Source organism: Boleophthalmus pectinirostris, unplaced genomic scaffold (genome assembly GCF_026225935.1).
Source record: "Boleophthalmus pectinirostris isolate CB_2022bp ecotype Guang Dong unplaced genomic scaffold, ASM2622593v1 HiC_scaffold_9, whole genome shotgun sequence".
NCBI lineage: Eukaryota > Metazoa > Chordata > Actinopteri > Gobiiformes > Gobiidae > Boleophthalmus > Boleophthalmus pectinirostris.
The window spans coordinates 37,193,066-37,219,068 of NW_026571541.1; the positions used below are offsets into that span (position 1 = coordinate 37,193,066).

The window sequence follows — 26,003 nt, forward strand, 5'->3', positions numbered from 1 at the left end:
TAAGGCCTTAAAAATCTTAAATAATGTTGTCCAAGTCTTATTTTTTTCACAAAGGCCTGAAGTTTCATTAGCCTGTTTTTTGTTTACTCAACCGGGCTGCAGTGCGATGTTAAACGAAGGAGAAAAAACAAACAAACAAAAACAAAAAAAAACAAAAAAAAAAGTGAAATCATGTAACGGGATTTAGTTGATTTTTAGTTTGTCTTGTTGAATTTTTGGGCCATTTTACAAGCACTGCATACTATTATAAATGAGTTCTGAATGAGATTTTATAATCAAAGTATTTTTTATTATTTGAAGCAGTGAGTGGATCTGGTGTTTTTCGCCCACATAAAGGGTGCGATGTTGGTCTTAATTTTAATTTAAGGTGGTCTTAAAAAGGTCTTTAAAAAGTCTTAAATTTGAGATAGTAAAACCTGGGGATACCTTGTTCAAATAAAGCTTTATGGGTATTTTTATATTTAACAAAACTGGCATGTGCTAGAGTCCAATAGCTGACACTCGAACGGGAAAATCAGTTTATCTATAGTCGTTTTTGTGATTTAAAATGTCCAAATTATAACGACATGCATCGTATGTCTACAGGTAAATCTGGTTTTATTCCTCACACGTTTTCTCCTCTGTGTGTGTTTGTGTTCAGTCTGTTTTAAGGTGTTTGACGTTGATAAAGACGGAGTTTTGTCTCGGGATGAGCTCCATGAGATGGTCGTGGCCTTGTTGGAAGTTTGGAAAGACAATCGCACAGACACCCTCCCCGTAAGACTCGCACGCTTTTAGGAAAACTGTGTGTGTAACTTTTCCGGTGGAGTGTACGTCAAACGCTTTTCTCCATGGACATTTTTATTATTATTTCTTTGTCTGGAATGTTCCACAGTATGGCATTAAACTTTTCTGTCTCCACGGAGACCAAACCAGACCAAGTGGCGGGTCAGATCTGTGGAAAGGCGACCCCGCTCACAGTCAGAATGTCTGTTTTTCTAGGTATTTTTAAGCTTTAAAACCGCGTGTAATCGAATAAATGTAAAGTAGAGCTGTTTAAAGTCGCACTGTGGAACATTCCATTCAAAGCAATGACGTATCCATGGGAACCACAAGATAATGGACCCCAATGAAAAAGTTACATAGTGCCGTGGACATTTATATTCTGTACTTTTTTGTATGTTTACCCCAATATATGTTTGTGTGTGTGTGTGTGTTTTTTTATCTATTTTATTTTTATTTTGTATTTAATTGTATTTATTTATAAAAAAATTTTAATTATTTAACTGCTTTATTTATTTTTTGTTTATTTAATTTTTATTTTATTTTATTTTTTTTAGTTTATTTAATTTTTATTTTATTTAGTTTTTTTTGTTTATTTAATTTTTTTGTTTATTTTAATTTTTTGTTTATTTCATTTATATTATTTTTTTATTGTACATGATGTTTACAGTGGATTTTAATTATTTTTTTTTGGCGCTAACAATCAGCTTATCCTTGTTTTTTTAAATTGTAGATTATTTGTTTTAAATTTAAAATGTCAATAAATAAAGTTATATAAAAACATCTTTAATATAACCTGTGGATTATAATCTTTATTGTTTCTGTCAGGAGTTACAGAGCAGTGTGTCTGACATAGTGGAGAGTATTCTGAAGATGCATGATACAACTAAAGTAAGTGTTTTGTGACGTTTATGTGATTAAATCAAGACTGGGGCATTTTGAATGTTGATTTCTAATTTGTTTGTGTGTATTTCCCAACAGCTGGGTCAGCTGACCTTAGAGGATTACCAAATATGGAGTGTCAAAAGTGCCCTGGCCAATGAGTTCTTGAACTTGCTTTTCCAGGTGCTTGTGTTAACTGACGTGTCCTGTGGTGTTTAATTATGCTCTGATTACATGTTTTATAACCACTTAATCTGTTCAGGTTTGTCACATAGTTTTGGGCCTCAGACCGGCCACTCCCGAAGAAGAGGGTCAAATTATCAGGTACACACGACTTGACTTTACCTGCCTCACCCCGGACTGACGCGTGTCTCGCTCACTTGACTTCTGCACATTATCACTAGGGATGCAACGATACGGTTTTCCCACGATTCAATACACATCTCGATAGACGGTCACGATATCGATTCAGTTTCAATACGTTTTAAGACTCAAAAAAACTCGTGTACATTTGTAGTTTATATGTGAAGTGTTTAGTTCATTTGGTTCAGTGATTCACAGCTCAGAATTTTTACTCAGTGAAAATAAAAACAGAGTTTCTCAGGCTATTTTATATTTTGTAATAAACCAGTCGACTCTTCATACAGACTGTAGGGGAGATAAACTATCAGACTTTTCCTTCTTTGATTATAATTTGATGGTTATTTTTCTCCTGAGTTTCACTTCGTTCACACGTCTGTGTCTGCGCTGCTTTGCCTCGTGTCCAGCAGAGACAGTACGTGGCTCCTCCCACACTGTCCCCTACGGTCTGTGCTCTTACAGACACACTGCGCTCTCACGTCCTCTTTCTAAACACTAAAACTCTGTTATATTACATAGAAATGTCTCACAGACCGTATTCTGAGTAAAACTTATGAGACACAGTCTGAGAAAAAGATCACTTATATCAGTGTTTCTTTTTTTCTGTGTACCCATATTTTAAAAGTCACAAACCTTTCATTAAACAAACAATTCATTAAACAATATTCATAAATCATAAATCCAATCAAAACTGGATTTGAGCATTATTGAACATTAATGAGGATATTTTATTGTTGACTGAGTGATCGTGTCTCTGAACATTTAGTTTTACTCAAGTTTTAAACTATGAAAAACATTGAAGCAGCAGTAAAAGTTCAAGTCAAATATTTGGACATTAAATGTAGCACGTTTCTTTTTCTTTTCAACATTCAATTGAACCAACATTTATGTCTCATGTGTCAGAATTGTATATTGCAGACCTACTTGCAGATCGTGACAAGGCGACCCAAAAAAAATCTCTTGTGACCCAGTCTTTGGGAAACACTGGCTTATATCACAAGTCACTTCACAGGTGTGAATACGAGCGCATTTGATTAAAGCAGGGGTGTCAAACTCATTTTGGTCTGGGGGCCATATCGAACCTACTTTGATCCCAAAGGGGCCGGATCAGAAAACTCATAGCATATAAACCCCAAAAATAGCAATAAGTTTAAATATTTGTGCAGAGAAACACAAATCTATTACACAAATCTTTTTTTAATTGATGAACTCTTTGCATGCAATTTCAACACAATGTTTTAAGATTAACTTAAATGCAAATTGGAACAAGTCAATTTTTCTTGGAAAATCCTGCACTTGGTGTCCACTTTTCTCATTTTTGTCATTTTACTGATGAGGGTGTCATGATCTACAGTCAAAACAATCGTCCTTTAAGAGAATTTGGAAAGAGACAAGTCTTCATTTGTGCAGCTCTAGGGAGGGGGGGGAGGGGCCATGCACAGAGGCTCTGGAGACGCTGGCATGCTAAGCGGTGCAGAAAATTACCAATATTTAAATGAAAATTTAATAAAAATATTTTAGTAGAAAATGAGCCGAGGGCCAGATTAAAGGTCTCGGAGGGCCGGATCTGGCCCCCGGGCCTTATGTTTGACACCTGTGGATTAAAGCCAATGTGAAGCCAAAAGCAATTCTAAAGTATTTAAAAGTGAATATCTTTGTTGTTCCTGGGTCTATCAATGTAAAATAAAAAGTGAGTGAAAGATAAAACCCTTCTCTGTTAGAAGATTTCAGCTGCAAGTCTCTATAAAGTTTTTTTCTGTTACATCTGAGGAGAACAATAAGAGAACTGTTTTCCTTTTGGACCAAAATAAATGTCAACACAGTGCTCATGGAGGGACATGTGTGCATTGAACGAACACACATATTGAATCGCGAGACCAGTATCGAATTATTTGATATTATATCGAATATCGTTGCATCCCTGACTTCTACACATTATCACTTTATAACAACTCTGACTGAAAACGATCGGGAAAAGGCGGGATCTCCAGACGAATACCTGAATCTGATTGGCTGAAGCATCACGACAGCAGAACTTTGGCAGTGTTGGGAAGTTTACTTTTAAAATGTAATCCCCTACAGATTACAGATTACACACCCCAAAATGTAGTTTGTAACAGAATCCATTAAATTACTTACAGTGAGTAATGTAATCTGAATACTTTGGATTACTTGATTTGCTGTAGAGAAGCAGAAGACGAGGAAATCTTCACATAAGATGTTTTATCTGCTAAAAGAAAATAAAAAGCCCAGATTTTACTGAACCATATTAAAAATATTATTGATAGAAAATGAGGAAACACGTCCACGCAGCAGGATTTAGTCCTGATAAATCCTGTTTGAGACCTGGTTTAGACCTGGTTTAGTCCTGGTTTTAGTCCTGGTTTAGTCCTGGTTCAGACCTGGTTCAGACCTGGTTCAGACCTGGTTTAGTCCTGGTTTAGTCCTGGTTTTAGTCCTAGTTTAGTCCTGGTTTAGACCTGGTTCAGTCCTGGTTTAGTCCTGGTTTCAGTCCTGGTTCAGTCCTAGTTCAGTCCTAGTTTAGTCCTGGTTCGGTCCTGGTTTTGGTCCTGGTTTAGACCTGGTTTAGTCCTGGTTTAGGTCCTGGTTTTGGTCCTGGTTTAGTCCTGGTTCGGTCCTGGTTCGGTCCTGGTTTAGTCCTGGTTTTGGTCCTGGTTTAGTCCTGGTTTAGACCTGGTTTAGACCTGGTTTAGTCCTGGTTTAGACCTGGTTTAGACCTGGTTCAGTCCTGGTTTAGACCTGGTTCAGTCCTGGTTTAGTCCTGGTTTAGCCCAAAATGTGAAAACAGGAAAATCCCTCTGTGTAATCCATTTATTTCAACAAAGTAACTGTAATCCAATTCCCACTCACTGAAACAGTAACTGTAACTGAATACAGTTACTCATCATTTGTACTCTGATTACATAACTCCGGTACATGTAATCTGTTACTCCACAACACTGGACATTGGTTAAATCCAGTTGAGAGAAAAGCACACACACGTTTCCCTTTTTCACAAATTCACAAATCTCTTCCCTCTGCACGTTTTTCACAAACTAAATAGTCTGGATTTGTGTGTCTGAAGTACTGTGTGTGTCTGCGTCGCCGTGTTTGTTTTGGTTCATTTGGGTGAAGACTCTTTTCACACAAATCCAGACTATTTAGTTTGTGAAGAACGTGCAGAGGGAAGAGCTTTGTGCGTTTGTGGAAAAGGGAAACGTGTCTGCGCTTTTCTCTCAACTGGATTTACCCAAAGTTCGATTTTTCGGCTTGTTTCTCTGTTGAGATTCTTCAGTCTGATTCAAGTATCTGAGTGTGTGAACTATCAGACGTGACAAGAATTCCTGTCCTTACCCCTGCACGAGCCTGTTTACATGTGAAGTGTTTTGATAGTTTTGTTGTTTTTATTTTAATTCGTTTATCTGTGGTTGCTGTAGTGGTTAGAGATGATGTTATTTGATGATGATGATGATGTTATTGGTTGTAAATGTTGTCCTGTCTTGCACTTTAATGTTTGTCCCGTCTTGTCTACTCGTGGGATGGAGAGAAACATAATTCCGATGAGTTTGTGTGTTCAGTACGTGTGAAGAAACTGACAATAAAGCCGATTTTGGCCTTTTGATCTTTGTCGTGCAGGGGCTGGCTGGAGCGGGAGAGCAGACACGGGCTTCAGCAGGGACAGAACTGGTTTCTCATCTCGATGCAGTGGTGGCAGCAGTGGAAGGACTACGTCAAATACGTGAGTGAGACTCGTTTTTACCGGTTATTCTCTGTGTCCACTACGGACGCAACGACATTCAAGTCAAGTCAAGTCATTTTATTTACCGTATTTTCCGGGCTATTAGACGCGCTCTTAAGCCTCTAACCCCATCAAAAAACGACCACGCACCCCACAATCCAGAGCGCCCCATATACAAATCCACTCGGGTGTCCCAGCACGACTTCAGTAAACTAAAAAGCCGCACCACCCGCAGAACACGCAAACACACACGGAGAAGACAGCGACCACACGGCGAAAAAACACCCACAGACACACTCATCACTCCACGCCGACGAGGAACGGAACAGAGGAACGAACTGAAAAAGCGAGTCCAGTGTGCCACTTCTAGACACATGTAACCAGGGTAAAATTCAGTCCGGTTGTCCAGATCCAACCCAGGTTTTCCCCCACTCTACATGACTTGTCACCACCCATCACACCATTTCACCAATTATCCAATCACACGTCATCAGACAGAGTATAGAAGGTCCCCTGACGTCTCTCTCCTCAGTTGTGTGGGAGAGGAGCCAGGGGACAGAGCTTGAAGAACCAGACCCGTTGTGGGACATTGTCATGTGTCCTGCGCATTTCAATTGAAACAATACTGAACTGACCAGGTGCCCAAACCTGGGTTTCATTTGATGGCGAGCTGGGAACTGTCCTTTTGAAAGAACTTCGGTCTGGTAGGAGGTTAACCGCCTGTCCTCTGTCTCCCACCTCCTCCAGCTACATCCACGACTTAACTGTTCAGTCAACTGCGCTTAATGGACGTCATACCTCCTCAAAATAACTAATACTGGACTCTGATGTAGCTTGGACTAGTTTTTCCAGACTGGGCAAACAGACCTGGTTCTCTAGGACGTTTAATTGATTGAGTTGCTTGATTTTTGTTTGCTGCAGCTGGTGTATATTTTGTGTTATCTCACTTTTTTCACTGTATAATACACATTATTCATTTTCCAACTGATCCGTTGTCTCAGTTTACTGCCCCTGCCTCCTGTAGTCTTACCTAGGATTTTCTGATCATCCAACTCCACTAATTACACATAGTACTTATTACACGGTTATTACACGGTTATTACAATTACAACTACAACTATTACACATTTGTTATACATTTATTACATAGTAATAAGCAAACACTTCTAGACACGACTGAACAACTGAGTCACTGCGAACACGCCGACAATCCGTTGGTCCCAGACACACCCTCCCTACACGCCACAACTGAACAAAGCCCAGAGTCACCGTGAACGAACAAACAAAACCACTCACCCATCACACTGTTGGGTTTCATTTAAAGTCCAGTGTGGTTTATTTGTGAAAAAACTTCGAAAATAGACCAATTAATGACAGTGCGTCTTATAATCCAGAGCGACTAATAGCCCAGAAAATACAGTACTCAGAAAACAGTTCGTTGAGACATTTCTATGAAATATAACAGAGTTTTATTGTCCAGAAAGAGGATGTGAGAGCTCAGTGTGGCACAGACTGTAGAGGACAGAGTGGGAGGAGCCACGTACTGTCTCTGCTGGAGGACAGAGCAGCTCTGACACAGGTGTCTGACGCAGTGAGAGGAGAGACAGACTCAGGAGGAAAATAACCATCAAATCATCATCAAAAAAGGAAAAGTCTGATAGTGTCACTCCCCTACAGTCTGTATGAAGAGTCGACTGGTTAAATGATAAAATATTAAACAGCCTGACAAACTCTGTTGTTATTTTCACTGAATAAAAATTCTGAGCTGTGAATCACTGAAACAAATGAACTAAAACACTTCACATATAAACTACAAATGTACACGAGTTCTACTGGAGTGTGTTGTGTGTAACGTGAGTAATGTTTCATTAACATCATAGTGTTATTATATTTTACTCATTAGCAGAAAAAATTACATGAGATATATTTGGGTTTGGTCAAGTGTTAAAGGAGGGAAACAGGGGCAGATTTTTGACATTCAAATGTCTCTTATTCAGAAACTAGAGGAACTATTGAAATAAGTAAAGTATCAGAATGTAGGAAAGAGTTACACTCCAACAGGGTCAAGTTAAACCTGTGAGATTCTTTCAAGTTGTTGACAAAAAATTTAAAAACTCATGTCGGTAACGGAGGGAATGAAATATGCAGCACTTTTTTGGGCAATAAATCCAAACAGTGATAACTCTTGGTTCTCACTTACATATCCTTAACAAACTGGTTTGAATATTTGCTTCATATAGTTTTCTACCATATGGTACAAGATTAGGTTGAAAAACCTCTGACTTTTTGACTCATGAGATTTTTTATTAAGAAAGGTCATGGTAACGGAGGGAAAAGTAACGGAGGGAAAATTGTTCAAACAAGTAGAAGGTGCAGGATTTTACATCATTTGTCAACTTTTTTCTTCCCAATACTTTAATATTACTTCAAAATGAAAGGAAACTATTTCTATAAAATATGTCAGTCCTTCCAAGCAAATTTTTATCATTTTAAATAAATAAATAAAAAAAAAAAAATCGTATTGTGGGAAAACCACATCGTTGCATCTTGTGTATCCACCTTATTCTGCCCCGCCCACTTTTGTCTCTAAATGCTCCTAAACCGCACTTTTTTGTGGTGGCACTTCCGGTTAAATGGATATTCCGTTCATGTTCGATGGAGACTTTGCGAAACGTTTTGCATCTTAAATTTGACATAAAGTCAGTTAATCTGTGTAAATCATAATCATGTGACCTCACACTGCACTGATTTTCTTTCAAATGCCTTTATCGTCTGTATTGAACTTATTTGCTGTAAAGATCGGCCCCATACAAAATGATTTATCCTGAATCACGATGACTTCTGGAATAAAGTGGATAAATAGTATTTTTTTGCCTAAGGTCCTGACAGTTGTGAGTTTTTGCCTGCACAACACGTTTGTATAGTCACCACAGCCTCTCTCTCTCTTTCAGGAGCAGAAGGGGATCGTGGTGGAGCAGCCCTCTGTCCTGTCCTCCCTCCGCTCCACGGCGCCCCCTGTCTGTTCGGAGGCGGACGGCAGAGGAGCGTGGAGTCCTCAGAGCTCCGTCAGTCCTTCAGAGGAGAGGTCCCCGGACACACTGAGCAGCGCCTCAGAGGCCACAGAGACAAGTCAGTACAAACACAAGACTATAAATACATACTAGAAATGTCACGATTTACTAATTCTGACTTGGACTTGGAGACACTTTTTAAAATATTCCATCCAGTCCTTGTATTTGCAGAGGTCGTTGGTGCTACTCTCGTGCATGTCAATGGTCATAGTTATCCTGCCACTAAAAACTTACCCACTCCACAAAACACCCGAAGAAAATCTATTATTACACTGTCCATGTGAATGTCTGTGTCGATATTAATTTTAGAAGTAAAACCAACCTTGTATTTGAAAGATTTATGTCTGAGCAGCAGCAGTGTGTTGTACTTCCTGATAGAAAGCTCGGCAGCGGCGGACTGATATATGAGAAAATAGTCCCTCAACATGTGACGATTCATGCGATTAGGACTGCGTGGTTAGGGAGTTTCTCCTGTGGTATAGCGACTCAACACAGCGGTATGCGGTGATACCACATTACCTCTGTGCGGCACGGAGCTCTGCTGCGGTCCTTTCACCTGCGGTCACCCGACGGTCTACATTGGTGCGCCTTAGTCCTGGGTTAGTCCTGGGTTATCCTGGGCATGGGGGGTAATGGGTGGCATGTTAGCGGGTGCAGGTCTCTAAAAATGGACCCGTGCAGGACTCTGGGTTGGGTCACGTTGGTCACGTGCTGTGATCGTGGTGGCCCAACATGCACCGTGATGATTCATTTTTGCTGTTATCACGACACTCCTACATGCGATGCAAGGTTACTTTTATTTTTCAAATTATTCTATCAACACAGACATTCACATGGACAGTTTGGTGTAATAATAGATTTTCTTCAGGTGTTTTGTGGAGTGTGTAAGACTGTTTTTAGTGGCAGGATAACTATGATCATTGACATGCACTTGTCTAACACCAGCGACCTCCGCAAATACAAGGACTGGATGGAATATTTTAAAAAAGTGTCTCCACACGTCTCAAACACATGAAAATTGTCTATAATATAATGGAGTATTTATTATTATTAACCTGTGTGTGTCCCTCTCCTCTCCAGCTCTGGGTCCTCTCCCGTCCTCGGCGTCCGAAAGCTGCTTCGCTCGTCCTCATCACGCCTCAGAAAACCCCCAGTGTTTCTCCGCCCCCAACGGCCACCTGCCCCAACTCTGCCCCCAGAGACCCGCCGCCATCGACAACCAGCCGCTCGTCAACATGGACCCCATCAAGGTTCAGTCTCACAATACTGCTGCTGCTGCTGCTACTACTGCTGCTACTACTGCTGCTGCCGCCGCTGCTGCCGCTACTACTGCTGCTACTGCTACTAGTGCTACTGCTACTACTACTATTACTAGTGCTACTACTACTACTACTACTACTAGTACTACTGCTACTGCTGCTGCTGCTGCTGCTACTACTACTACTACTACTAGTGCTACTGCTACTACTACTATTACTAGTGCTACTACTACTACTACTACTACTACTACTATTACTACTACTAGTGCTACTGCTACTACTACTATTACTAGTACTACTGCTACTGCTGCTGCTGCTGCTGCTGCTGCTGCTGCTGCTGCTGCTACTGCTACTACTACTATTACTAGTGCTACTACTACTACTACTACTATTACTACTACTACTGCTACTGCTACTACTACTACTACTGCTACTGCTGCTACTGTAACAGTTCTCCTCCTCCTCCTCCTCAGGCTCCCACTCTGACGATGGAGGGCGGGCGTCTGAAGCGTTCCCTGCAGCTGGTCCCGGGCAGAGACTTTGAGATCGTCCCCGAGCCCGTGTGGAGAGCTCTGTATCACTGGTACGGAGCCAACCTCAGCCTGCCCCGACCTGTGAGTGTCACGCACAAACAACAAACACACCACAACAAAAGTCCTCTAATGTACACACAAAAACTACAAACTACACTGAGACAAAACTACACCTGGTTTGTGGTTAATGGTCAGGAGAAATAAACAAACAAACTTGATGTACTTTTTTCCTATTTACGTTTTACTTCCCGATTGGAAATTATGACGCTAGGGCAGTGGTTTTCAATAGGTGAGGCTCGCTTCCCCTGGGAGACGCCAAAGAGCCACTGGGGAGAAGCAACACACGTGGACTAAACCAAGACTGATCCCGGGACTGAACCAGGACTGAACCAAGAGTGAACCAGGACTGAGTGTCGGGACGGGCCTGAAGGTGTGTCTGCATAGACCGTCGGGTGATCGCAGGTGAAAGGACCGGTGCAGAGATCCACGCCCCACGGGGATAAGTGCAGCCGTTGTCCGATCGCTCTTTGCGGACACCCTGCTCCACGGGCTCCATCTTTCTCTCTCTCAAGTCCAAGATTAGTCCTGGTTTAGACTCGGTTTAGACTCGGTGTAGTCCTGGTTTAGACATGGTTTAGTCCCTGGTTTAAAACTGGTTTAAAACTGGTTTAGACCTGGTTTAGTCCTAGATTAGACCTGGTTTAGACCTTTTTTAGACCTGGTTTAGACCTGGTTTAGACTTGGTGTAGTCCTGGTTTAGACCTGGTTTAGACTTGGTGTAGTCCTGGTTTAGTCCTGTGTCCTACTGATGTTCAATGATGTTTAAAGTTGCCTGCATGAAGTTGGAAATTATTTGCTGTTGTGAAAATCGTTTATAAATGCATTTTCAAAAATTATACATATATGAAAAATACAATATTAATAAATATATTATCAGTTGTTATTGAAACTCATCATTGCAGGAACACAAAAGATACATTTACACACATTCACCCACTTTAAAAACCCTGCACTAGTGGATTCTAACTGTAGCCAAACTCCTCTAATGTACACAGAGATTATTATTTTACAAATACAAATATAAAAAAAAATACCTTTTTTATGGAAATAATGTTTAAAGTATCAGAAAAACAGTTTCTTATGTGAAATTGTGCTGAAGTTTTGGATAGATTCTCCATGTTGTGATGTCAGTATGTTTAGAACTCTCCACTTTCTTTACTTTTCTTCACAAATTGTTTTGTGATTGGTGTAAAACTATAATTTATATCTACAACACCAATTTAGAGACAAATTAGGGAGTGTTAAAAGTCTGTCCTGCACTTTAAACCCCCATCTTCTCTCTCGATGTTTCAGGTGATCCTGGAGAGCCGGACCAAGACTCCGGAGCTGGAGCTGTTTCCTCGTTACCTCCTGTTCCTCCGACAGCAGCCGGCCTCTCGCACGCCTCAGTCCAACATCTGGGTCAACCTGGGTATGACCAGCCTGAGAATGTTCCCTCCGCACTTAGCGCCCCCTAGAGGTAACGTAAGCCTGCAGCAAGACCGGAACAGCCACGAAAATCACCAAAAATCAACTCGATAAACATGCTGTGGTATCCAGGCGAGACACTGCAGGTGGACAGGACGAAACTGAAACGAGCTGTACCTGATTTGTGCTCAGATTATGTGCGAAAAATCAGGTACATGAACTTTAATTTAGAGAGATCAGACTTTTACAGAAATATTAGAAAAAGATGTTTGTCAAATTTAGTTTTTTCAACATTTACTGTATTGAAAGTAAGAAATAAAATCTGAAATTGTAAAAAATCTCTTAAACTGTCTGTAGAACACATAAGAATAATTGATAGGGGTTCATTCTTTTGAATTTCAATTAAGAACAAAAATCAATAAAATGGGAAAACAGTTTCTATTTAATTTTTCCGTTTTAGTGTAAAAAAAACAAACCAAAAAACCAAAACAGATTTCGACCAATCAAAAAACAGTCATCGTGCCTGTTTTGATTTTGATATTTTATTCTTTCTGGTTTATATTAGTGTTGTTATCAAGCCCACACTAATCGAGACCAAGACCAAACCAAGACCACAGGGTCCAGAGACCAAGACAAGACCAAGAGCTCTGAGAGTCGAAACCGAGACAAGACCGAGAGCACGGCCCATCGAGACCAAATCGAGACCATCTTTGTCATTTCCTACATGTATTTGCAACGGCTCATCGAGACCAAATTGAGACCAAATTCGAGACCAAATCGAGACCAAATCGAGACCAAATCGAGACCAAATCGAGACCAAATCGAGACCATCTTTGTCATTTCCTACATGTATTTGCAACGGCTCATCGAGACCAAATTGAGACCAAATTGAGACCAAATCGAGACCAAATCGAGACCAAATTGAGACCAAATTGAGACCAAATTGAGACCAAATCGAAAATCGAGACCAAATCGAGACCAAATCGAAACCAAATCGAGACCAAATCGAGACCAAATCGAGACCATCTTTGTCATTTCCTACATGTATTTGCAATGGCTCATCGAGACCAAATTGAGACCAAATTTGCAAATGAGACCAAAGACCAAATCGAGACCAAATCGAGACCAAATCGAGACCAAATCGAGACCAAATCGAGACCAAATCGAGACCAAATCGAGACCATCTTTGTCATTTCCTACATGTATTTGCAATGGCTCATCGAGACCAAATCGAGACCAAATCGAGACCAAATCGAGACCATCTTTGTCATTTCCTACATGTATTTGTAAATCGAGACCAATCGAGACCAAATCGAGACCAAATCGAGACCATCTTTGTCATTTCCTACATGTATTTACAATTTACAGCTATTTTCATACATAGATTTATAAAAACATTGATATATATCTCCATTTTATCTGATTAATGTTAATTTAGGCCTAAAATAAGCCAAGCAAACTGTACGGCACTGAAACACTCTGCGCCACTTTTTTGGACCCTCACCCACAGTTTGAGAACCTCTTTTTTTAATTCCACTTCCACTGGCACTTTACACAAAACAGTTTCAGAGTTAGTGGGTTTTTTCAAGTTCCTAACATTTACAGTTACATTATCACACTGGTTTTGCACTGATATTGAGCCTCTGCACATTTACCGACCGTAATGAAATATAATACCGTTCGTCGAGTGTCGAGCGAGACCAAGCGACGTCAAGACCGAGACAAGACCGAGTCCAAATGCGTTCGAGGCTGAGACAAAACCAAGAGTGTAAAAAGTGGTCTCGAGACTGTTCTGAAGACCAAGACCGGTCTCAAGAACTAGGACATTAGTTTATATGCCTCAAATGTTCTGCTGCTAGAAGGACTCACCTGAAAAATAGTTGCAGTATTATTTATAAACATGTCGTCTTCTTTTACAACTCTTTTGTTCAGGTGACACTGAATTCACACTTGGCGCTGAGCAACATAAAAAAAAAAAAAAAAAATCAAATAAACCAGAGAGAATAAAATATAAAAATTTAAATAGGCATGATGACAAATAAATAAATTGGAAATAGAGGTTGAAATCTTGAGTCTTTTCTTTTTTTTTGACCCTAAAACGGAAAAATGAAATAAACTGTTTTCCCATTTTATTGTTTTTTAATCTTAATTGAAATTTAACAGAACAAATGGTACACGGACCAGGGTAGTTTTTTTGTTTTTTATTAGTTATGTTGACACATTGGAAACAAAATACTAGAGGATTTTATCTTATTTAATATTTTTGTAAACTTGGCATTACATTTGACCTTAAAACCAGATAGGAATTAGCTGTAGAAGCTGGAACCATATCTGTCAGAGGTTTCCGGCCTTTTTCCTCTGGTGAGCGACATTTATAAAACAAAAATACCAGAGAGTGACTCATTTTAGAGGCCACAAGAAACTGAGAAAGTAAAAAAGCCATGACGAGCTTTAGACGAGGTACAGTTCAGTTTCTATTAAACATAAACCATAATATCCATTTATTAGTGCACAAGTTAGGCCTCAAAATGACAGATTTACAATGGGAATTAATCAGATTTTAGTTATTAAGTGCAATATATATAATTCAGAAATCCTTTGGCGAGCTGCTTGGAAGGTGGTGGAGAGAAATATAGATCAAAGTTGGTTTAATGACAGGAAATGATCAAATCTACACGTTAAGATTGGACATTTTCTTATTAAACTGGCCCAAAACCTAAAAATCTGATTATATAATATAGTTTTGTGTGTAGTGTCTCGTCTGGATCCAGCCCGTGTGGACTGACTAAAATCTCTGATCAAAATCACAAATGGACTTAAAATCAAAATATGATTCAAGCTCTGTTTTCTATCTTTACAGCCTGAAGCGTGACCTCATTCTGTTCGGATTTATTCTAGTTTTTTGATTCAAAAATGACCTGTTCAGATCGATCAGAGCCTCAGCGGGTGGTTTTACTGTAGACGGGAAACAGCTGACGCGACGGTTTAACGGAAAGTTTTCATTTTGTAGTGAGCGATCTTTTTGCTGCAGTTTTTGTTTTCAGAACTTAAGATTTTTGCGACCCCGCTCAGTCAGAAAGTCTGTTTTTCTAGGTATTTTTGAGCCATAAAACCACCTGTGATTGAATAAATGTAAAGTGGAGCTGTTTAATGTCACACTGTGGAACATTCCCGGCAGAGCAACAAGCATCTTTAAGGTTCAGGGCCCGATCTTCCCCTCAATCTCAGCACAGCATAAGAGTGGATCGTAGAGTTTTAAACAGTCGGTGTGTCGTGTCTGAACATCAGGTGGAGTGGAGCAGACTGAGGGCAGGTGTGGTGCGTTCAGTGAATTGCCAGAATCGTAAAAATAAATATCAAACGAGTTCACTTAAAAACAACGTGGAACATGCTCAAGACTTGTTTTATTTGTAAATATATTAGGATAATAATAATCTGTGTATCATTCGTTCGTTCGTTTTTCAATATAAAACCAAAAATAAGAAAACGAAAAAGCAACAGTTTTCTTCATTATTTGTCTCTAAAACCAAAATGAAAAAACAGATAATGATTCGTTTTTTTTCAGTTTTTGATTTTGTGAAGAAGAAGAACTACAACGTGAAACGAGTAATGATAAAACAATAAATTACTTTTACTTACGTTTCCAACTTCTCCGTTCCTTTACTTTTCACGTTGTAGTTCTTCTTCTTCACTTGCCGCTTGATCGGTCCGTCGGAAAATAGAGTCCCGCGGTCACTTATGTTGTGGCTTTTTGATGTGTTGCGGCGTTTACGTTTGTGTTGCAGCATTTGCATTAAAATAGAGTCCCACGGTCATTTCCGTTGTGGCTTTTTGATGTGTTGTGGCATTTGCGTTTGTGTTGTGGCGTTTGCATTTGTGTTGCTGCGTTTGCATTAAAATAGCCTCTCGCGGTCATTTCTGTTGTGGCTTTTTGATGTGTTGTGGCTTTTTAATGTGTTACGGCTTTTTAATGTTTCGCAGCATTTGCATTTGTGTTGCGGCGTTTGCGTTTGTGTTGTGCCGTTTGCATTAAAATAGAGTCCCACGGTAATTTCCGTTGTGGCTTTTTAATGTGTTGTGGCTTTTTGATATGTTGCGGCTTTTTAATGTGTTGCGGCGTTTGCGTTTGTGTTATGGCGTTTGTGTTGCGGCATTAGCATTAAAATAGACTGTGGCTTGTGGCTTTTTAATGTGTTGCGGCATTTGCGTTTGTGTTGCGGCGTTTGCATTAAAATAGAGTCCCACGGTAATTTCCGTTGTGGCTTTTTAATGTGTTGTGGCTTTTTGATATGTTGCGGCTTTTTAATGTGTTGCGGCGTTTGCATTTGTGTTATGGCGTTTGTGTTGCGGCATTAGCATTAAAATAGACTCCCGCGGTCATTTCCGTTGTGGCTTTTTAATGTGTTGCGGCATTTGCGTTCGTGTTACGGCGTTTGCGTTAAAATAGCGTCCCGCGGTCATTTCCGTTGTGTCTTTTTTTTGGTTTGTTGTGGCTTTTTGTCGTGTCGTCGCGTTTGTATTTGTTGCGGCGTTTGCGTTTGTCGTGACCCCTCTCGGCTTCCGTACTTTACCCACACTGGCAGTGATTTTAAACGCCACAGCGGTCAGGGATCGGTTCAGATGCCGTCACCATATTTGTACTTGTACCGCCCCACCCAAGCGCAGCCCGACCGAAGTCACGCCCACTCCACGCGTTAGTTTTAAGACTGGGGTCAAGATCGGGCCCTCAGAGTTCAAGGTGTTTTTATTGGCAGCGACTGAGCTCATTCATTTATTCACATTCGTTCACAAAAAAGCATCAAGAAAACAGGCTAAAAGAACTAAAACAAACAAAACAAGAGTAAATTATGTAAACAAAGAGGTGATGTGATGTGAATGAGAAGGCTGTGAGGACAGAAACTCAAATCTCCGATCGATACATCTGATTGAATCCTACTGATTGATCAGACCTGACTAATCGTGTGTGACGTTGTGATTTAACAGGACTAATCTGATTGGTCTGTTTCCCCCAGTCCACTAAATACATTAATGATTGACAGATTGGCACAGCCCCTCTTGCTGCTTTCTTACCTCTAATCCCCCCACAATGCACCACACCGGCTGATTTCTGCATGTTTCCGCGGTAACGCCATCGACTAAGGTTTGTCGAGTAAAACTTTAAACTCTTTTATGGTCAAGAAAAGAGGTGAGAGACTGGAAAATGTGTTATATTGTAATAAGTTATGGAGAAATGTTGTCACGATATTCAAATTTCAAACTATAGAGCTGTAGATCTTTTTCACAACAGCTGGAGGTATCGCACTGTAGGTTTATGGTTTTCTGTGGCAAAATGTGTGTGTAAATGTGTGTGTGTAAATGTGTGTGTCAATGTGTTTGTCAATGTGTGTAAATGTGTGTGTGGGGGTGTGTGTGTAAATGTGTGTGTAAATGTGTAAATGTGTGCGTAAGTGTGCGTAAGTGTTTGTAAATGTGTGTGTGTAAATGTGAAATGTGTGTAAATGTGTTTGTAAATGTGTGTGTAAATGTGTTTGTAAATGTGTGTGTAAATGTGTTTGTCAATGTGTGTAAATGTGTGTGTGGGGGTGTGTGTGTAAATGTGTGTGTAAGTGTGTGTGTAAATGTGTAAATGTGTGCGTAAGTGTTTGTAAATGTGTGTGTGTAAATGTGTGTGTAAATGTAGAAATGTGTGTAAATGTGCGTAAATGTGTTTGTCAATGTGTGTGAATGCGTGTGTAAATGTGTAAATGTGTGTGAGTAAGTGTGTGCTTAAGTGTGTGCGTAAATGTGTTTGTCAATGTGTGTAAATGTGTGTGTAAATGTGTTTGTCAATGTGTGTAAATGTGTGTGTGGGGGTGTGTGTGTAAATGTGTGTGTAAGTGTGTGTGTGGGGGTGTGTGTGTGAATGTGTGTGTAAATGTGTAAATGTGTGCGTAAGTGTTTGTAAATGTGTGTGTGTGTAAATGTGTGTGTAAATGTAGAAATGTGTGTAAATGTGTTTGTCAATGTGTGTGAATGTGTGTGTGAATGCGTGTGTAAATGTGTAAATGTGTAAATGTGTGTGTAAATGTGTGTGTGGGGGTGTGTGTGTAAATGTGTGTGTGAATGCGTGTGTAAATGTGTAAATGTGTGTGTAAATGTGTGTGTAAATGTGTTTGTCAATGTGTGTGAATGTGTGTGTGAATGCGTGTGTAAATGTGTGTGTAAATGTGTGTGAGTAAGTGTGTGCTTAAGTGTGTGCATAAATGTGTAAATGTGTGTGTAAATGTGTGTGAGTAAGTGTGTGCTTAAGTGTGTGCATAAATGTGTAAATGTGTGTGTAAATGTGTGTGAGTAAGTGTGTGCTTAAGTGTGTGCATAAATGTGTAAATGTGTGTGTAAATGTGTGTGAGTAAGTGTGTGCTTAAGTGTGTGCATAAGTGTGTAAATGTGTGTCGTTTTCTCCAGCAGTTTCATAAATCTGCCCCATCACCAAATCTTCAACCAACAAGAATTTATCCACAACTGTCAAGAGAAGAAAGACCAAAACTTAAAGGAAACAACGACGAGCATTAATGACACACTGAACAAAACTAATGTTACGATCATGAATAAAACAGAAGAACTTGTTCACTCGGACTGATTCTAGAATTAAAATTAAAAATCGATTTCATTGTCGATAGATATATATAGATAGATTTGTGCAGTTCAAATGCAAGACATCTCTAGGACCATAACATAGGTCACTAATTCGTCGTCGTTGTTTCCTTTAAGTTTTCGTCTTTCTTCTCTTGATAGTTGTGGATAAATGTTTCATGTTAAGGGCCGTTCACACCAAAGCATCAAAAAACGCCTTGACGCCTCTATTTGGACGCCTTTGGATTTGAGTTTAGACGCCCCCGACGCGCGTCTTTGACACTGTGGACGAACGGGAGAAAAATACTTGACGCTCGTCCGTTGCCCTGGAAACAAGAGCCCGGTCCCGGTCTTTTCCCGAAACAATGTCAGACCAGACTGAGAGAGACTGTGTTTAGTGTTTTTATGACATAAAACATCAGCAGAGGAGATCAGGTTGACGACTTGGGCGTGTTTATATTTATACTCTGCTAATGACACTGGATCAGTCCCGGTCTAGTCCCGGTCTAGTCCCGGTCTAGTCCCGGTCTAGTCCCGGTCTAGTCCCGGTCTAGTCCTTGTTTAGTCCTGGTGTAGTCCTTGTTTAGTCCTGGTGTAGTCCTGGTGTAGTCCTGGTGTGGTCCTGGTGTAGTCCTGGTGTGGTCCTGGTTTAGTCCTGGTTTAGTCCTGGTCCAGTCCTGGTTTAGTCCTGGTTTAGTCCTGGTGTGGTCCTGGTGTAGTCCTGTGTGGTCCTGGTTTAGTCCTGGTTTAGTCCTGGTAGTCCTGTTTAGTCCTGTTTAGTCCTGGTCCTGGTCCTGGTGTAGTCCTGGTCCTGGTGTAGTCCTGGTGTAGTCCTGGTGTAGTCCTGGTGTAGTCCTGGTGTAGTCCTGGTGTTAGTCCTGGTTTAGTCCTGGTGTAGTCCTGGTTTAGTCCTGGTTTAGTCCTGGTTTAGTCCTGGTGTAGTCCTGGTGTAGTCCTGGTTTAGTCCTGGTTTAGTCCTGGTCCGGTCCTGGTGTAGTCCTGGTGTCGTCCTGGTGTAGTCCTTGTTTAGTCCTGGTCCGGTCCTGGTGTAGTCCTGGTTTAGTCCTGGTCCGGTCCTGGTGTAGTCCTGGTTTAGTCCTGGTCCGGTCCTGGTGTAGTCCTGGTGTAGTCCTCCCGATCGGCTCGTTGATTGTGGTGTATATATTTATGCTCCGCTCATGTTTGTGGTTCTCGCTCTGGTTCTCGGGTTTTTCTTCCTGATAATAACGTCGCTGCATCACTGGATACTCGTCTCTGATTGGTTGATGCGGCGCGTCTGACGTGAAAAGTTCAGCATTTTCAACTTCTTGACGCTGACGCCTTGGACACGCCGCAAAAACACAGGACACTGTAGTCACGCGTCCACATAGACACTGGACGCTTTGACGCTCTGGTGTGAACGGCCCTTTAGAATGTTTATCCTTTGTGGACCTTGTTGGTTGAAGATTTGGTGATGGGGCAGATTTATGAAGCTGCTGGAGAATACGACACACATTTACACACACATTTACACACACATTTACACACACATTTACACACACATTTACACACACATTTACACACATTTTGCCATAGAAAAACATTAACCGGAAGTTCCACAAACCTACAGCACGACACTTCCAGCTGTTGTGAAAAAGGTCTATTCACACTTACTGGAAGACGTTTGGAAACATGCGGATGATGACTTCTGGTGTAGTTACTGTCTGATAAAAACCATGGATTTGGCAGCAGCGTCTTCACAACCTGCCAAAGGAAAAAGAAGGAATACAACAACATCTAGATGAAGAAAACTGGCCCATTTTCTCAGTTACTTTCGCCCAACAGAGCCCAAAGGAAGTCGTCATCCGCATGTTTCTAAACTTCTGCTGGTTTTGTGACGTAAACGTGAACAGAGTTTATACTAATTAATAGATTTGATACTCAACCTGACTTTTTTAGTATCGATACCTGCGAAAAATGAGGATCTAGTTTTGAGACTTTTGACAACCCTGTTTTGTAGATATTTTGCAGAATCACAATATTAAGGCTGTACTTTATAATTAAAATGACAGTTTTTTGTACGTTGTATGAGCTCTGTGTGTCTGAACTCGTCGTGTAGGAAACGTGCCGTCTCCTAACGCTCCCCTGAAGAGGGCGCTGGCGTACAGCGGCTGCTTCAGTCGAATGGGGACGATCAAAGACATTCACCTGTACCTGTCCCAGAGGCTGAGGATCAAAGAGGAGGACATGAGGCTGTGGCTCTACAACAGCGAGGTACAAAACAACTACAGCTACACCGAGACTCAGACCGAGACTCAGACCGAGACTCAGACCGAGACTCAGACCGAGACTCAGACCGAGACTCAGACCGAGACTCAGACCGAGACTCAGACCGAGACGCAGACCGAGACTCAGACCAGACCGAGACTCAGACCGAGACGCAGACCGAGACGCAGACGACCGAGACTCAGACGAGACTCAGACCAGACCGAGACTCAGACCGAGACTCGACCGAGACTCAGACCAGACCGAGACTCAGACCAGACTCAGACAAGACTCAGAGACTCAGACCGAGACTCAGACCGAGACTCAGACCGAGACTCAGACCGAGACTCAGACCGAGACTCAGACCGAGACCGACCGAGACGCAGACCGAGACTCAGACCGACTCAGACCGAGACTCAGACGAGTCAGACCGAGACTCAGACCGAGACTCAGACCGAGACGCAGACGCAGACGAGACTCAGACCGAGACTCAGACCAAGACCGAGACTCAGACCGAGACTCAGACCGAGACTCAGACGAGACGCAGACCGAGACTCAGACCGAGACTCAGACCGAGACTCAGACCGAGACTCGAGACCAGACCAGACGAGACGCAGACCGAGACGCAGACCGAGACTCAGACCGAGACTCAGACGAGACGCAGACCGAGACGCAGACCGAGACGCAGACCGAGACCAGACCAAGACTCAGACCAAGACTCAGACAAAGACTCAGACAAAGACTCAGACAAAGACTCAGACAAAGACTTAGACCTACATCTAGAACTACACGTAAGACAAAACAACTACAGCTACACCTAGACTCAGACCGAGACGCAGACCGAGACGCAGACCGAGACCAGACCGAGACGCAGACCGAGACGCAGACCGAGACTCAGACCGAGACTCAGACCGAGACTCAGACCGAGACTCAGACGAGACGCAGACCGAGACGCAGACCGAGACGCAGACCGAGACGCAGACCAAGACTCAGACAAAGACTCAGACAAAGACTCAGACAAAGACTCAGACAAAGACTCAGACAAAGACTCAGACAAAGACTCAGACCTACACCTAGAACTACATGTAAGACTGTGGCTTCACAACAGCGAGGTACAAAACAACTACACCTAGACTCAGACCTAGACTCAGACCTAGACTCAGACCTAGACTCAGACCGAGACTCAGACCGAGACTCAGACCGAGACTCAGACCGAGACTCAGACCGAGACTCAGACCGAGACTCAGACCGAGACTCAGACCGAGACTCAGACCGAGACGCAGACCGAGACGCAGACCGAGACGCAGACCGAGACAGACCGAGACTCAGACCGAGACTCAGACCGAGACTCAGACCGAGACTCAGACCGAGACGAGACGCAGACCGAGACCAGACCGAGACTCAGACCGAGACGCAGACCGAGACTCAGACCGAGACGCAGAGACCAGACCGAGACGCAGACCGAGACGCAGACCGAGACACAGACTGAGACTCAGACAAAGACTTAGACCTACATCTAGAACTACACGTAAGACAAAACAACTACAGCTACACCTAGACTCAGACCGAGACGCAGACCGAGACGCAGACCGAGACGCAGACCGAGACCGAGACTCAGACCGAGACTCAGACCGAGACTCACGAGACTCAGACCGAGACGCAGACCGAGACGCAGACCGAGACGCAGACCAAGACTCAGACAAAGACTCAGACAAAGACTCAGACAAAGACTCAGACAAAGACTCAGACCTACACCTAGAACTACATGTAAGACTGTGGCTTCACAACAGCGAGGTACAAAACAACTACACCTAGACTCAGACCTAGACTCAGACCTAGACTCAGACCTAGACTCAGACCTAGACTCAGACCTAGACTCAGACCGAGACTCAGACCTAGACTCAGACCGAGACTCAGACCGAGACTCAGACCGAGACTCAGACCAGACTCAGACGAGACTCAGACCGAGACTCAGACGAGACTCAGAGACTCAGACGAGACTCAGACCGAGACTCAGACCGAGACTCAGACCGAGACTCAGACCGAGACTCAGACCGAGACTCAGACCGAGACTCAGACATGAGGCTGTAGCTTTACCACAGCGAGGTACAAAACAACTAGACATAGACCTAGACGGAGATGTAGACTCTGACGTAGACTTTGACATAAATGGAGATATAGACCTAGATGTAGACGGAGACCTGGATGGAGACTTACACGTAAACTTAGACGTAGACCTAGATGTAGACTTAGACGTAGACTTACACATAGACTTAGACGTAGACCTAGATGTAGACTTAGACGTAGACCTAAACTTAGACTAAGACGGAGACCTAGATGTAGACTTAGATGTAGACCTAGATGTAGACCTAGATGTAGACTTAGACGTAGACTTACACATAGACTTGGACGTAGACCTAGATGTAGACTTAGACGTAGACCTAAACTTAGACTAAGACGGAGACCTAGATGTAGACTTAGATGTAGACCTAGACTTAGACGTAGACTTGGACGTAGACTTGGACTTAGATGTAGACGAAGACTTAGACGTAGACTTGGACTTAGATGTAGACGTGGACGGGGACTTGGACGGGGACTTGGACGGGGACTTGGACGGGGACGTGGACGGGGACGTGGACTTGAACGTGGACTTGAACGTGGACTTGAACGTGGACTTGAACGTGGACTTGGACCGAGACCTTAGACCGAGACCTTAGACCGAGACCTTAGACCGAGACCTTAGACCGAGACCTTAGACCGAGACCTTAGACCGAGACCTTAGACCGAGATGGAGACCTAAACTTAGACTGAGACCCAGCCCTAGATCGAGACCTGGTATTAATAAATTCTAAATAAGATCCACAGACCTGACCTGTAAATTGACTTGGTGCTTGTCTCCATGGAAACAGATAAGTTTAATATGATACTGTGAATATAGAACATCTCCGTGGCGACGGACCCTCCACCTGGAAAGTTACAGAGTGCTCCTTTAAATTCTTATTCAGTTTCCCAAGTTGATTTAATTTAAGAAAAGCAAAGATCCTGTGGGTTTCTCTCGCGCTTCAAAATGAGACGGAAGACAAAAGGACGACAGTGGTCCAAACGTGACGTGGTTTAAGAAAATCTAAAAATGAAACGTTGTGTTCCACAGAACTACCTGACTCTGCTGGACGACGAGGACCACACTTTAGAAAGTCTGAAGATCCACGACGAGCAGCAGCTGGTCATAGAAGGTACAGCAGCTCAGGCCTCAACAGTGAATTACAACAAAATCAAACATTACAGAGTTTAAAGAGCCTATGACAGGTCCAACTACTCATAAAACACACTTAAGATCAGTATTTTTTTTTATTTTCTAAACATTTTACATTTTTTTCCCCCCAGTTTGACCATTTTTTCGAGGGAATTCCATAACTCTTACCTAACAACCATAATATATGGTTAGAGGGGCCAAAACTCCTCTAATGTACACAGAGATTATTATTTGACAAATAAAATGATAAGAAAACACTGTTATTTTGTGGACATAATGTTTAAAGTGTCTCAAAAAAGTGTTTATTTTGTGTAAATCTTTGGGTAAAAACTTTTGGACAGAATTCTCTCAGTGTGGGACTCTCTAAAATTGAACTTTCTCTTGTAATTTTCCAACATATTTTCCCATTTTTCTTCACCATCTGTAAAATTATAATTTATATTTGCCGCAGGTTTTTATCCCACCAAATCAAGTAAAAAATGAGAGAATTAACCAAAACCAATCATATGAACTTTAAACATAATCCTGATAATGTTTCTTCTAACTTGCCTTTTTTGTTTTTTGTTTTTAGTCCGGAACAAAGACATGAGTTGGCCCGAGGAGATGTCCTTCATCGCAAACAGCAGCAAAATGGACCGACACAAAGGTCAGTTTAAAGCTCCAGTATTATTATTATTATTATTATTAAAAGCAGGGCTGTGTGATTATAAGTAAGAATAGGTAAAAGTGTTCTAAGCTATAATAAAATGGATGTAAAGTTCATTAATTCATGCAGCTCTAACTTGTGGTCTTGCGGTTTGGTTCAGTTCCGACAGAGAAGGGAGCGACCGGCCTCAGTAACCTCGGCAACACCTGCTTCATGAACTCCAGTATTCAGTGTGTGAGCAACACCAAACCACTGACCGACTATTTCATATCAGGGACCCACCTCTACGAACTCAACAGGTGACACTGCAAACTCTGCTCCTACTGTGCTCCATCTGACCATCTGACCATCTGACCCTCTCCTGCAAACTCTCATCCGTCTGTTCCTCCTCTGACCCTCTCCCCTGCTCCTCTTCTCTACTCCTCTGGCCTTCTCCTCCAGCTTTTTGACCCTCTCCTCTGCTGCTCTGACCTTCTCCTCTGACCTTCTCCTCTGACCTTCTCTCTCCTCTGTCCTCTGCTCCTCTGCTCCTCTGACCTTCTCCTCTGCTCCTCTGACCTTCTCCTCTGCTCCTCTGTTCTTCTGACCTTCTCCTCTGCCCCTTTGACCATCTCCTCAGTTCTTCTGACCTTCTCTTCTCCTCTGTCCTTTTGACCTTCTCCTCTGCTCCTCTGACCTTCTCCTTTGCTCCTCTGACCTTCTCCTCTGCTCCTCTGTTCTTCTGACCTTCTCCTCTGCTCCTCTCTTCCTCTGCCTCTGCTCCCTCTCCTCTGACCTTCTCCTCTGCTCCTCTGTTCTTCTGACCTTCTCCTCTGCTCCTCTAATCTTCTCCTCTGCCTCTGTTCTTCTGACCTTCTCCTCTGCTCCTCTGACCTTCTCCTCTGCTCCTCTGTCCTTCTGACCTTCTCCTCTGCTCCTCTGTCCTTCTGACCTTCTCCTCTGCTCCTCTGACCTTCTCCTCTGCTCCTCTGACCTTCTCCTCTGCTCCTCTGACCTTCTCCTCTGTTCTTTTCCTCTGCTCCTCTAACCTTCTGATCCTCTCCTCTTCTCCTCTGCTCCTCTTCTCCTCTGCTCTTCTCTGCTCCTCTGACCTTCTCCTCTGTTCTTCTGACCTTCTCCTCTGCTCCTCTGACCTTCTGATCCTCTCCTCTTCTCCTCTGCTCCTCTTCTCCTCT

General features: G+C 42.3%; 1 protein-coding gene across 3 annotated transcripts in view; it reads left to right on the forward strand.

Moving 5' to 3' along the window:
• usp32 (ubiquitin specific peptidase 32) overlaps positions 1-26,003 on the forward strand; it is a 112,972-nt gene that overhangs the window by 56,519 nt on the left and 30,450 nt on the right. For 2 of the 3 annotated variants that reach the window (XR_008631500.1, XM_055148097.1), the window contains exons 8-20: positions 641-756; positions 1,591-1,653; positions 1,744-1,827; positions 1,907-1,968; positions 5,641-5,743; positions 8,695-8,872; positions 9,895-10,064; positions 10,547-10,687; positions 11,960-12,125; positions 20,784-20,938; positions 24,081-24,162; positions 24,754-24,828; positions 24,989-25,127. Coding sequence is in view for 2 of the 3 variants with exons in the window: in XM_055148097.1 (XP_055004072.1) it covers positions 641-756; positions 1,591-1,653; positions 1,744-1,827; positions 1,907-1,968; positions 5,641-5,743; positions 8,695-8,872; positions 9,895-10,064; positions 10,547-10,687; positions 11,960-12,125; positions 20,784-20,938; positions 24,081-24,162; positions 24,754-24,828; positions 24,989-25,127 (1,534 nt within the window). In the remaining variant the exon portion in view is untranslated. The remainder of the gene's footprint in view (positions 1-640; positions 757-1,590; positions 1,654-1,743; positions 1,828-1,906; positions 1,969-5,640; positions 5,744-8,694; positions 8,873-9,894; positions 10,065-10,546; positions 10,688-11,959; positions 12,126-20,783; positions 20,939-24,080; positions 24,163-24,753; positions 24,829-24,988; positions 25,128-26,003) is intronic. The other variant, XM_055148098.1, reaches the window with a different exon arrangement.